The sequence below is a fragment of the Phytophthora sojae genome (genome assembly GCF_000149755.1).
Source record: "Phytophthora sojae unplaced genomic scaffold PHYSOscaffold_1, whole genome shotgun sequence".
NCBI classification, from domain to species: domain Eukaryota; phylum Oomycota; class Peronosporomycetes; order Peronosporales; family Peronosporaceae; genus Phytophthora; species Phytophthora sojae.
In genome coordinates this window covers 10,199,087-10,212,346 of record NW_009258115.1, presented here as the reverse complement: position 1 = coordinate 10,212,346, position 13,260 = coordinate 10,199,087, and the positions used below count along the sequence as shown (strand labels likewise).

Genomic DNA, 13,260 nt, shown 5'->3' with positions numbered 1-13,260 from the left:
TTAGATGAAGACAGAGCTCCTACGTAGGACTTCCGTAATCCGATGCCAGGCCAACAGCAAATCCTAAGTCTAGCCCTACCCTCTCCTTCTTAAGACTACCTTTTTGAGGTCAGATTGGCCAAAGTTTCGGAAAGGCACAATAATACTCAAACCGGTGGAGCTGCAGAAAACTAAAACTATAATTAAATGTTGACAGAAAAAGGGTAAAATTTAGTTTTACTCACGACCGGTGGAGATGCTCTGAAGCGAACAGATATTGCAAATTGTCTAAATATTGAAAAACATCAAATATAACGCCATAGACAATATAACGCCGTACTAATCGGTACGTTAAATTTGGTTGTGAGTGATGGTGTCTTTTGTAGCCATTTGTCTTCTGCATGAAACCCAAGCTCAGTTCCACATTTGCCACTTGGCCAGCACCGATGGACTTCGTGGAAACCGATCACGCCGTGTACTTCTACGGCCAGCGCGACCCTGCGTTCGGCTTTTTGAGCAACTTTTACCCGTGCGAGTTTACGGACGCCAAAGGGCGTCGCTTCTTCTCTAGCGAGCAGTACTTCATGAAGCGAAAGCAGGAAATGTTCGACCCGCAGAACGAGCAGCTGGCCAGTTCCATTCTCCGAGCGAAGTCGCCGCCTGTTGCAAAGAAGTTGGGGCGACAAGTAAGAAACTACGACGACGAAGTGTGGGGTCAGCACCGGTACGAGGTGATGCTGGAGGCGCTGAAGCTCAAGTTCTCGTCCGACGAGGAGTTGACTGCGAAACTGTTAGCGACGCAAGACAAGCGGCTCTATGAGGCTTCGCGGCGCGACGCAATCTGGGGCATCGGACTCAGTGTGGCCAACGTCGTCAAAATGTTCCGTGAAGGTGAAGCTTTTCGACGCACTGGAGACGTGAGCGAGGAGATACAAGCGCAGTGTTTTGGTACGAATCTGCTGGGCAATGCGCTGATGGAAACTCGTACCTGGCTTCAGCCACAGGAGTAGTTACTGTATTTTTACGCCCACTAGATATAAATGCCAGCCCTCGAAGGTTTTTTTTGTAAATCGCTGCTGCATCAATCGAAAGACATTATTCCTTACCGGAAACGTTGAACTTTATTAAATGTCTGGCGGTGCTTACGCTAGTGAACCGATAGTGACTAGTACTTCGTGTTAAAGTGGGACCGGATTCCGGTAAACTTGTACTTTTGGAAGTACTGCACGTAGCGGTGGTACATGGCGACCGCCTTGCCCGTGCTGCTGAGGGGGTTGACCTTCAGAATGTTCGCCGCCACGTAGCTCGGGCCCTTTCCCTGAATGAACCACAATGCGAACTGCCAGCGCTCCTTGTCCATCGTCGTTTTGGCTAGCTGCTTGTTACTCAGAGCCTTCTCCAGCTTCGGGGCCAGCTTGGCAGCCAAATCGGTGCCCGGCAGCACTCGCTCCTCCTCTTCAGCTTCTTCATCTTCTTCGGACTCTTTCTTCTCCTCCTTGCTGATCTTCTCGGCTCGCAGGAATCGCGTGACAGCGCCATTGTTTCCCTCGGCAGGCGCGATGTTGCGATGTTGGCAGAAGCGGAGGTGGCGGCGAGAAGAATGGCGACAGCCAGCAGGACGACTTGGTACACACGCATGGTGGGTCTTGGATTTTAGGCGGGGGGTTCCTTGGAGCTTGGCTTTCTCGACGGCAAATTGAGAACTGAAGGCTGGCAAAAAGTCTACTGGTGTGTGAGGTCATGCCCCGGAGGACAAATCGTTTGGTACAGAAGATCAAGATTGTGCTGGTGACCATTACCAGCTTGTACACATTAAACACAGTAGAGAAACAAGGGATGGAAGGGGTCACGCTCCACGAGGTCCAGCACGGGAAAAAATTCATTTAGAGTAAAGTTTGGGGGATGTGCGAGCAAGATCAAACTATGGCGATACACCGAGTAAGATATGGTTACAAGGATGTTGCGCAAGTAGTGTATGTGGAACAACGAGTAAGGGAAATATTTGCTCCCTCGAGGACACAAGCGATACCAAGTGTAGCAATAGGGACAAACAATGAATAGAGTGGATGTATTCTAGTCGGAAACAACTTTACTTGTATTGAGAACGACGACTCAGAAGTATATATCCACGGCAATACATGTATTGGACACCTTCAGACGCTTAACTTTCAGCGCCAGGGCCACCGTTTACTACCCCGCTGGTTCTGTTGTGGTCTATTAATCGTCTCGAAAAAAAGAAAACACTACGTCAAATGCCTAACACGTATGCTCGTATCTATACCATCAGCTACTGAAGCGAGGCATGCTAACTGACGGCGAAATTGACGCGGTATGAACGAATGTAGCACTGCATGACGGGTAGCTGGTATGGATATGCCGTGCGAAGCTGCCATGGACTTTTACTCATCGTTTTTTTTAAACAAGGTCATTAGGAGGCTCCTAATAGGAGCATCATCTTAGCATGCTTGGCGCTGAATAAATTGTTTGTCCAACTGACACCGCATGGATATTGGTCGAATGGTAGCACCATTGATATATACTGCTACTAGTGATGATCTGCGTGCTCACTACACCGTCACGCTTGCTGGCTTGCACTGATGATGCCCCTCAGTGAATCCGTATCGCAAATCTTTTTGTCTATCCTTGATAGACAAAACGATGACCCCATCATGACATATCATAACGCCAGACGTTTACTAGACCTTAAAACGAGTTTGTCAGCGCTCTATCAGACTCTTTAGCACTACACGATTTTGCTATGATACACTTGTCGAAGACTGAGGTCGTTCCAGCCGAGATTAGCTACTCGCTATTGAAGGTGATCTTCGTTAAATACTTTAGCAAGTCTGAATAGCTTAGCTCGGGGCGTAGGATTGATCTAATCGGTAGTTTGGCGCTATATCGGAAATTTCACAATAGACCTGGGAAAATGCTCAATGACTTCGCAACCACCCAGCACGCTGTACTTGTCGGTCAAACTGGACACTTCTGGCCTTACTTGGCGCCGGTCTCGACATCACCGGCAGTGGCGCCGAGTCCACTTGTGTACCTAACAAACGACATGCCTGCATACAGTTGAGCTCGAGCGCCCCGCGAAGAAGCAGTCGACAGTTGTCTGGTTAATTCAGCTCAATGAAGCCCAGCCTGCACGGCGTGCGTAGCCTGCCGCGAGCTTCGATGCGAAGAAGCGTGACCGCAAGCGTTGCGGTCCTCATCCGCAGCATGTTCCGCATCCGTCGCGACATCGAAGGAGCAGGATGATAATGACGCGACAGTGTTTAGCATCTTAAACAAGTGAGTCTAAGTAGTCTGCCCGAAGAGATTAAGCGACTTTGTGTGTGCCATGCACTCGATTAGAACCGAGTATGGTCGTAAAAAACTGAGTGACTTCGGAAATATCAAATCTCCGTTGCTTCGTTGCTTTCCCCACCATTTCACTTTGCAACGAACCAAATCACTGAGTGGGCACAAATACAACAACGAATTTCGCAATAGATCACCTACTCGGTTTGAGTTCTACTCTAGGATCCACTTCAATGGGTGCATTAATTTGTCTTGACATCCGAAATGAAAAATGCTACTTGAGCTTCCATCATTTCACATTCTTACTTGCACATCGGTCATTCGTTACACTCGAACTAAATCCGCACCCGTCCAGCACAGCGGGATGCTTGGGCTTTGCGCCATTCAGGCCCTTGTTCAGGTGTTCTGTGCTACAGTGCGGGCTAGGCTAAGGCACGATTTGTGCTTGTGATTTTCAAAACGTGTGCTGGGCTTGTCCAAGTAAATTCCGGAGGACTTTTTCTGCTGACCTCCCGTCATTTTTGAATCGCCACCAAGCACATGTACCGAGTCCTCTCGCTAGTGCGTGAGCTAGCTGTAATTATACGGCAGGCCCTAGCGTGAGGAAACTTGGGCATGCAACAACACCTCGTAGAGTAGCCACTGGATGCACATATAAAGCATTTCGACGTTGCCATCGCCCACGGCAACGCACAGAAAGCATGGTTGTCGAGCACTTTGTCGGGCTTCCTACGGGCTTCCTGACTAGGATCTGATTGGCGTAGGAGGAGACAAACCTGCCTTGTCCTTGCCCGTGATTCCTGGCACAAATGTGCTCCCCAGGGAACACCTCGTGTAGGTGTTCTGGAATCGGAGCTCCTAGAACACGAACGAGCAAAAACTGTACGATTCACGCCAAAGTTTTATCCAATCATATCGCTAGAAAATTTCAGCCCAGAACACGTTCTCCACTTGAACAAGGGCCTCAGCCATTCAGCCACACAGCTGGTTGCAGTGATACATGATCGTACGATTTGAAACTTGACCTATTCTCACAGTGAACGATGTCAACAGCAGCGTGCCTTCAAAATAGTTATCCTGCATTCCTTGCATAAAGTTTTTTTTTGCCTTCTAGAAGCAGCACCGCTGGCCACAGCGACTGACTTGGGCCTTTGGCGGGTGCGTCCATTTTGCCTGCTTGGTGTCGTCCGAGATAGCATACCAGTACCGGTAGCTGGTTTGCTACTGACCTCGTCTGAGATTTGAAATGGGTACCGAATTTGTTTTGTAGAGGGATACACCCACGTATGGGATACAGGATAGTATTAGCCAATCACAATTGTGTCTTCAGATTGACAGGGCTTGACTTGTTGAGGGATACACCAGTTTCAAGCCAGTAATTTTTGCACTTTCGGCCGCTCAGCGCGCGATCATTTCTGCAACGGCGCGGGCGCCACCAAGTCACCCTCGCCTGTCTGGAGGTCAAGGCAGGTGGAAAACGACACGGACCCTACCATTTTACACTGCTGCAATGAAGAAGGCTATGGTCGAGCACCTGAGACTACACTGCAATGTTTGTTTCGCTGAAGATACGTTCTTTCCGGGTCTACCTACAGAAAAGTATCAAGGGGGAAGAGTGGTGGTGGGGGTGCTTCTGTCGGCGGCAGGAACAAACGCAAAGCTTGCTCTACTGAACTTCGATCTCAAGTTGGGGTGGTGGCGGCGAACAAGCTAATAAGTTGGGCTGTGTCGGCAGCCGCATTGGTGAGATTCGGCCTTGAGAGACTTGAGGTAGAGTGCTCAGTTTAGTAATTTGATAAATACATCTGGGCGTCTGGTGCCGATTCGTTTTTTTAGCAAAATCGGGCGTCTGGTATTTTAGCTCCGGTAGGGTGTATCCCTCTACAAAACAAATTCGTTACATACCTTTGCAATGTAGTGAGAGAAGGGAAGGAGAAGACGTGCTACCAGATCTGGTACGACGACTGGGACAGCGGGAATACCATTCCGCGGCACCTGCTCCAGCAGCACAAGAATCGTAACCGCCCGCCGCCATCCCGTCTAGGAAAGAAGCGCTGACGCCGTGCTGCGCCAAGTGAGGCGGAGGAGGCGATGTCGGACGCTGCTCATAGTGCTGGCAATGAAGAAGAGGGAATTGCTGACGATGAGGCGTAGGCTAGGCATTCGTTGCAGTGCAGGAAGTAATCAATTGAAAGTGTTTTTTGCTTTGTTTTCATTGGGTGGTGCATTTCAAGTCATGATACTGATCATGTGTAACTTTTCAAAAATCGGACATCCCGATAAAACGGACGGCTCTTATGTTCTCTTTACCACCATAAGTGTCTTGGATCGCTAAAAGCCAGACTACATAGAGTCCATTATGTTGGAACTGCCAAATCTATACCCGACACGAAACTTGTACTATCCCGCTGACATAGATGTAGCGACACTTCACTGCATACAAATTCCTATACATTAATATATGGAGCAGGAAAAAATATACACCTCGTAAATAGTCTGGGAACTAAGGGGTTGAGTATGAAAGGCATGATACAGCACAGCACCAGTGTTCTAGCTGTCGGCGAAGTCGTGCTGGCTTTCAGTAGGAATATGCAATCTGCAGGAAGATGCTGCTGGCTCTCTGGGATTCTACCCAGGAATCCTGGGTAGGCCAGGATGTGATCACAGTGTGTTCACTCAGGAGTGACTTCCCAATCCCCGACACTGACGCGGCTCCCAGAAACAAATACCGGCAGCATAGCGGGGAGGTCCAACATATACAGTACAGTACTTGGTAATAAAATACTTGGTAAAACACCTGAAGTTCGTTTTCTATAAGTTTTGTGCAGAAGCACAGCTGGATACGTATGTAGCTCCTGTGTTTCGTGGAAAATTGCTCAGTGCTTTCACATCGAACTCGGCGCGTTTAAGTGCGTGCAGTTCAGAGAACGTTTCGGCCTGAGAATCTCCCTCAAGTTTATCCCCCCCCATTGATTTAAATGTTTTGCTAGCTACTCTAACAGGTAAAAAAAACTGAACTCGAGGTACATGTACAGTCATCCTTGTGGCCGTGTATAAGCTACGTAGGTCGCGTTCGGAGTTGATGGCCGCCATCTGTAGGTGCAGCCCCACCCTGAAATGCATCGCGTGATGATGAGCCCAAGTTTTCCATAAATGTTTTGCCATTTCCAACTTGGATACAAACATCCCATTGCTAATTTCCAGCACAGCGCACACTTACTGCATTGGCAATGCCGTATCGCTCCAATACGTCCTATGATCGCTGAGGAGTAAGTATAGCAAGGAACACAAACAAGCTTGCTCTAGTGCAGCTCAAACAATGGCATGTCTGTAGACAGATGGCTACATTTGATATTACTTGTAGCCATCTCCTGATTCGTACCTAGTCGGAAATCACTAACATAATGTAGCCATTCTACGAACCAGTCAGCGTGTCAAGAAATGGACGTAGCCAAGATGGAGCGTTTGACGCGGCCCGCCGGCGCGCCGCGCGGTGCTCCGCGCGTACTCTCAGATGCATCCATGACCATGAGCTTTGCGTTGCCGGCTTCGTACCTACAGGCGCGAGCTGCGCGCGCCGCAGCCACCACATCAGTCGAGGAAAAGAAACGTGTCGAAAATGCTGTCGAAAATACGAACTCGTGGGAGGAGCGCGACTGGGAGCACGAGGGTCCAAAAACTGTCGAAAAAGCATCAGCGCAGGCGGCAGAAGATGATGAATGGGAGGAGGACGCGACGCCTGATCTCCCCGACGACTTCCCGCGACTTATCGTGAATTTGACGCGGGTCCAGCGCCATCACTTTCCTTCCGAGTCGGGTGAAGACGATTCTGACATGATGGAGGTCTTCCACCGTGTCAAAAATACGCTTCATGCGCACTTCTCCGAGTTAGCAGAGGTGCTCTTCGAACAAAGTAAGTGGGCGGTGCTGTCTTTTTCAAGAAAGAAGAGAAACTTACTATTACTTGATGCTTTTTGACAATTTTGACAGAGGCATGCTTCCACTGCACGTACGGTTCCTCGCGCGCCATGATAGACGGACTGCATGTGGCCTACCCGGAGGACTTTTTCGCCATGGTGGACTACCCGACAGTTATCGACGACGTGCCGCTGCACGAATATCTGCACACTTTGTCGTACCCGTCCAAGTGGAAGAGTGTCGAATACCTGAAGGACTGCTTGCGTCGGTGCTCGCGGGATATTCGATGGAAGAGAGACGTCATCACGGAGCTGAAGCTTCTGGCGGAGCAGGAGTTCGCACAGTATGAAGAGCAGCAGAAGCGACTGAGTGACGAGATCGACGAGGTAGGTAACTTGTTTTTTGTATTCTTGTTCGGGGGTTGCTGATGGTTTGCTGTTGTTTTGGGGTTGTGTAGTTGACGCGTCTGCGCGACTCGTTCCGTGAGAAGCTGGAGAAAATGACAAAGCAGGAGGGCAAGCCGAAGGGCCAGTACCTGATGCTGCGCAAGCTGGAGGACATCGAGAATCGGTTAATGCTACTGCTGGATGATTATCTGAAAGAGCCTGAACTGGAGGAGGAAGAATGCTACAGTGCGTTCGGCAACCCTGGTGGGGAAGGAGGGGTGACTACTGGCATGAATGTGCTGGATATGGTCATCGCCATGGTGTTCGGCCGTCTGCCTCGAGACTTCAGCCAGCAGACCACGACGGAGGAGCATTTCCAGATGCTGTTCGACCACCACATCTACATCTTACGACTGTGGAAAAAGGACTTCGGGCGGCTTCCTCCCAAGTCGCGAGTCGCTCCACCACCGGCGGCAGATGGCTCAGACGCTGCGAGTGTTGACGAACTATCCGGTCAAGCGCGTGACGACGCATCCGATGGTTTTGATGAAGAGGAACAGGCCGAGGAGTTCTCGTCGTACTGCCGAGTGGATGGTAGCGACGCGTTTGGCTCGGATGAACCAGCTTTATCGGGGGGCCTGGACGATGACTGGGAGAACTTGGGTGCAGAAGAGAACAGCCGCAGCTACGACAGTCCGGTCGAGCGAGAAACACGCGATGGGAACGATTCAGACGGCTATGGAGCCGATTTTGACAGTGACGAGAGCGAAGACGAGGAGGAGTTGGCTGAGGCTGCGGCAGCACGGCAGAAGCTCGAAGCTGCGAAGCCTGAGGAAGCAGTAGCAAAGTCCTCGGCGCCTGCTCGGCCGCGCCGGAGACGTATTAGGCATACGAAGAAATCCAAGAAGCTGCAGAAGGCGAAGACTGAAAGACGCGATAGCGACGTGGAGCAGGATGCCGTGCCGTTCCAGCCGTTTGCTTGCACTGGAGCTGTTGGCCTGCTACGCCTCGCCAAAGAGAACGAAATGTTTTGAATAACAAAAAGAGATGTGTAACGCAAGCGAAACATGTACTACAGCTTCAATTTTGAAGAAATCTCAAGTTGAATTCGGAAAGAAAAACGATTTTCTCGCGCAGACGAAGCCCACGCACTAACTACGGATACGTTCTCGGGTCCCTTGCCGTCATACGTTTCGTAGCTTCTTCCACTTCTTGGTCCCGATCGCGGCCTGGCCCCAGATCTTGGTAGAGCTGCTGCGGGGTTTTCCCACTTGCCTTCCACAGAGCGGCACTGCAGCTAAGGGAAGGACACATCTCGAGATTCATGAAAAGTTCGACGTGTTTCTGGGGCACGAATTTCATCACGAAATACTCTTAGTGTGCATAATTGTGCTAGTCGCAATGCTGCGCGTGCGAAGCAACTCGAGCGATGAGCATTGTTCCAGCCAGCCTATTGCTTCATCCAACTGTTAGTGTTTTGCCCCAAACCAGCCTTTTGTGCTTCGGTTTCCCCGGAGCTACATGCCGAAAAACACTTGTACAGCACAAGATTTTCAACAATTTGCGTGCGCATTACTACAGTAGTACCGTGTATCTAACCTGGAACCTGCACACGCGTTGAGGAGAGGATAGCTCGGAACGTACAGAGCTTTCGGTAAAAGCCGATGCTTCCTGGCCCACGGCTGGTGCCTTTCAGCCTCTTGCATTTCATTAGGCAAGCAGTAACAGCACGATCTTACCAGCACGAAAAGCGTATCTTCAGCGAAATCATCGGCATCACACACCACCATCTCTCAAGCACCTCGAGCAATCAGCGTAATCGAGTGAAGTAGACGGCGTACAGGTTGGATAGCAGCTACATGTACAGCACCTACCGAACTAGAGTACAGTTCTTACAGTTCTTCGCCAGCTAAGACAAAAAGTGTTGGTGCTCTATTATTGAGTGGCAGCTCTAGTAGATACAGCAGTCTGTTGCACTTACCCCCTCGCTGCCTTCTGGGCGCGGTAGGCCGCTTCCTTGCCCTCGGCCCGGTACTTGGCCTTCTTCTCCGCCTTGTGCACGCCCTCGAACTGCTTTTCCTCACGCTGCTTGCGCTTGAGGTTCTCGGCGTTGCGCTGGCTCTGGCGCTCCTTGCGAGTCGCCTCGCGGTCACGACGCACGGTGTTGACACGCAGCATGAAGCCGTACTTCTTCTTCTCCTCAGGCTCGAGCACCACCGCGCGACTGGCCAGGTAGCCCTTGCCGCCCTTCTTCTTGTCCTCCTTGGGCTTGCTGGCGAACGGCAGGTTGGCCTGCAGCTTCTTGGGCACCTTGAGCGCCGAGAACGTGCGCTCTTTGCGCACGATCGGCTTGTACAGCGAGTCCGGGTTCACGGGCACCGCCAGCTTCTGCTCCTTGCGCAGCTCGTACGTCGTCTTCATGAGTCTCATTGCGCTCTTCTTCGACGAGCTCTTCACGTTCGTGAGCAGAGACGTTACGGGGTTGTACAGCTGCTTGGGCTCCACAGGCACCCACGTGCGGCAGAAGACCAGGTCACTCTTGAGGATTTTGTCCTCAAACGTGGCACGGAAGTCGCCCTTCTCACCACGAAGCGCCTTCTTGATGCGACCGCGCACGCCACTGACGGTGCGGACACTGGCACCCTCAAACTTGGCAACTTCCAGCTCCGTGTTGAACATGCCCTTGATGAAGGCCGTGTTCTTGTGGATCTTGCTGGGCGTACCAATTAACTTAAGCTTCTTCACCACGTTGAACTTGTGGTCAAGCTCCAGCACAACGCCGGTGCCGCTCACACGGAAGCCTTCGGCATTGTTAGAAAGCGTCTGGAAGGCCACCACACCTGTGTTAGGCGGGCACATTGGGCCGAAGATGGTAGCGTGACAATGCATGTGCTCCGGCGTGTACTTTAAGTATCGGTGACGCTCGTTCGTGTCCTCGATAGAGTACAGAGGAAGACTCTGGAATCGGCGCCAACCGATGGAGAACACCAGCGGGTCGTTGGTCTTGAGGATCTTCTTGTGCCAACGGTGCTTCTTGAAACGCATACGAACCAGACCCAGAGTGTCCTCCATGTTAGGAAGACCGCCCACAACGATCGGGTTCTTCGGATTGTAGTAGCGAACGAACTCAGCAGGGACACCCGAGAATTCAATGCGGACGTAGAGACCGTTGCGGAAACCTTCCAGCTGGAGACGCATATCCTCACCTTCCTCACCGAACTCCTCAGCGTTGCGCTTGGCCTGTTCCTCGCGGAGGCGCTTAGCCTCCACCATAACCTCCGTCATCTCTTCGTCCTCATCGTCCTTGCTCTTCCTCTGACCTCCAACTTCGACATCGTCGTCGTCCTCGACTGATTTCTTTGCGGATTTCTGCGCACGGAGACGCTCACGGATCTGCTCATCCGTCTCCTCCTGCTCCTCTTCTTCGTCATCACTACCATCGTTGCTGTCGTCATCACTGTCAGCATCAGCAGCGCCCTTGTGGACCTCGCCCGTCTCCAAGTCTTCGAAGGAGCCGTCCATATCATCATCGTTCATGGGGTCCGCATTGTCATCGTCAACATCCTCCTCCTCCTCCTCGTCGTCGTCGCCGCCGCGGCTCTTCTTGTTAACGCGCTTCCACGAGCCAGTCACAAAACGGTTGCGAATACCCTCAAGCACATCCGGCATCGTCCAGTCGCTCGTATCATCACTGCCCAGGTGCAAGCGAGAGCAGTCCATAGCGTTGATAGTGTTGTACTTCTCGGAAGCTGACGAAGATTCTCCAGTTGCGTTCGACTTGCGCTTCAATTTGAAAAAGTCGTCATCGTCGTCGCTGTCATCCTTCAGAGCACGCTTATCGCTCTTAGCCTCCTCTTCGTTCTCAAGGTCGCGCTCCGTCATGTGGAGCTTCTGACGCTCGCCGTACACGAGCTCCATAAGGTTCACGTCGGCCTGTTCGCGCTCCAGGAAGTTGGCAGCAGCGCGGGACACCATGTTCTCCTTCCACCGCAACTGCGACTGCTCCTCGGTGACCACCTCCTCCTCCTCTTCGCTGTCGTCCTCACTGTCGTCATCATCGTTGGAGTCCGACTCGGCGCCAGTCTTGGTGGTCTCAGGAGTCTCCTCACTTTCTTCGAACACAGCGCGACGACGCATTCGGCCGGTGCTGTCACGAACAATGGCCTCCTTCGGCTTACCGACGTTCGGCTTGCCATCTTCATCCTCGTCGCTGTCAACATCCTCGTCATCGCCATCCTCGTCGTCGCTGTCCTCTTCCTCCTCATCACTGTCGACTTCGTCGGCACGGATAGCAGCGGTGTTCTTGAACAGCGAAAGGCTGGCACCCTTCAACCTCTCATCAAGACCGACATCCATCTTCTGCATGCTCTGCACCATCTCCACGCCTTCGCCGCCAAGACCGATGCGCATGCCGCTCTTGCCGCTAGTGTCAACTCCATCCGCGTCCTCGCCATCCGGCACGACATCGCCCGTGTCCGGGTTCGTGTAGTTCAGCTGGCTCAGGTTAATGTACATGGCGTCCTTATCGTACATGATGTTGCCCACGTCCGACATCGGTGCGTAGAGCAGCGTGTCCTTCTGGGTCAAGTGTTTCTTCTTGACCGTGCCGTCCGCAGCCTTCTTGCTCGACGGGACGTTGCACGGATCGGGCATCGCAGTGACGCTGTCCATGTAGAAGTCTCCAGCGCCGGCAATGTGCATCTTCATGCCCGGCTTCAGGTGCGTGCCGCGCAGGTATCCATACAGCGTCACGCGTCGGTCCACGAGCGGGTTGCGCTGGATGTCGTCGGGCGCCGTGACGTCCTCGAAGCGGTCCGCGAGCATGTACGGGTGCGAGTTCCGCCACGTGAGCGGTCGGAACTTCATCCTGGAAATGTACAGCGACAGGTTGTGGATCTCGCCCTTAGGGTACTTGTTGGCCGAGATGCCGGAGAAGTAGAAGAGCTTGGCGCCCTGGTAGATCTCGGTCCAGAAGCGCGCCTTGAGGCGCTTCTTGGTCTTGCGCAGGCTCTTGTTCTTCTTGAAGCTGTCCAGGTGCGTCAGGATGCCCATGACCTTGGGGAAGCCCACGACCTGCAGGACGTTGAGGAACTCGAACGTCTCCATCTCGAAGCCGAAGCTCGCGTCCACGAGCAGCAGCACGAGGTCGGCGATCTTGGCCAGGTCCAGCATGGCGTTGAGGTCGTTGGGGCACTCGAAGAAGGTGATGCGGCGGTCCTTGCCGCTCACGACCGTCACGGGGCCCTTGACCTCCACCAGGTTGTGGCGCGTGTAGCGCTTGACGAGCGAGCGGATGACCGTGCTCTTGCCGCTGCCCGGGGGGCCCATGACGACCACCGAGATGGGCGGCGGCAGCTCCTCGGCGCGGCTCTGCTGGGGCACGTACTCCTTGCGGTGCGCGCGGTCCAGGTTGCGCTGGATGGTCTTGCGCGCGCGCCCGGCCTTGGCCACGCCGAAGGCCTTGGGGTTCTTGCGCTGCTCGGCCAGCGACGGCTGCTCCTTCTTCTGCTTTTCATAGGCCTTGCGCTTCTGCTTGTTCACCTTGGCGCCGGCCTTGGACTTGCGGTGGCCCTTGCCGGCCGCGGCTCCGGCGAGCGCGTCCATGGGTCGTCGAGGCGAGGAAGTGAAAGGCACAGTGACGGTTGCCGGCGCATTTTGGTTGGCTGCGACGATG

General features: G+C 52.7%; 5 protein-coding genes across 5 annotated transcripts; 3 read left to right on the top strand and 2 right to left on the bottom strand.

Moving 5' to 3' along the window:
* Positions 1–425: 425 nt before the first annotated feature.
* On the top strand, positions 426–989 carry PHYSODRAFT_323159 (hypothetical protein; the record flags this gene model as incomplete). The annotated part of the gene is made up of 1 exon (XM_009518646.1): positions 426–989. The coding sequence occupies one exon, from the start codon at positions 426–428 to the stop codon at positions 987–989; it is 564 nt and encodes a 187-aa protein (XP_009516941.1).
* A 155-nt stretch (positions 990–1,144) lies between these two features.
* PHYSODRAFT_294708 (hypothetical protein) lies at positions 1,145–1,792 on the bottom strand (the record flags this gene model as incomplete). Its single annotated transcript, XM_009518645.1, has 2 exons — positions 1,145–1,682; positions 1,779–1,792. 2 exons carry the CDS (start codon positions 1,790–1,792, stop codon positions 1,145–1,147), a joined length of 552 nt encoding a protein of 183 aa, XP_009516940.1.
* A 3,392-nt stretch (positions 1,793–5,184) lies between these two features.
* PHYSODRAFT_472669 (hypothetical protein) lies at positions 5,185–5,340 on the top strand (the record flags this gene model as incomplete). The annotated part of the gene is made up of 1 exon (XM_009518644.1): positions 5,185–5,340. A coding segment is annotated over one exon (156 nt), but the record flags the coding sequence as incomplete, so codon positions are not given.
* Positions 5,341–6,738: 1,398 nt separating this feature from the next.
* On the top strand, positions 6,739–8,620 carry PHYSODRAFT_469184 (neutral zinc metallopeptidase; the record flags this gene model as incomplete). Its single annotated transcript, XM_009518643.1, has 3 exons — positions 6,739–7,195; positions 7,318–7,586; positions 7,658–8,620. 3 exons carry the CDS (start codon positions 6,739–6,741, stop codon positions 8,618–8,620), a joined length of 1,689 nt encoding a protein of 562 aa, XP_009516938.1.
* A 943-nt stretch (positions 8,621–9,563) lies between these two features.
* On the bottom strand, positions 9,564–13,190 carry PHYSODRAFT_467880 (hypothetical protein; the record flags this gene model as incomplete). The annotated part of the gene is made up of 1 exon (XM_009518642.1): positions 9,564–13,190. The coding sequence occupies one exon, from the start codon at positions 13,188–13,190 to the stop codon at positions 9,564–9,566; it is 3,627 nt and encodes a 1,208-aa protein (XP_009516937.1).
* Positions 13,191–13,260: the final 70 nt, after the last annotated feature.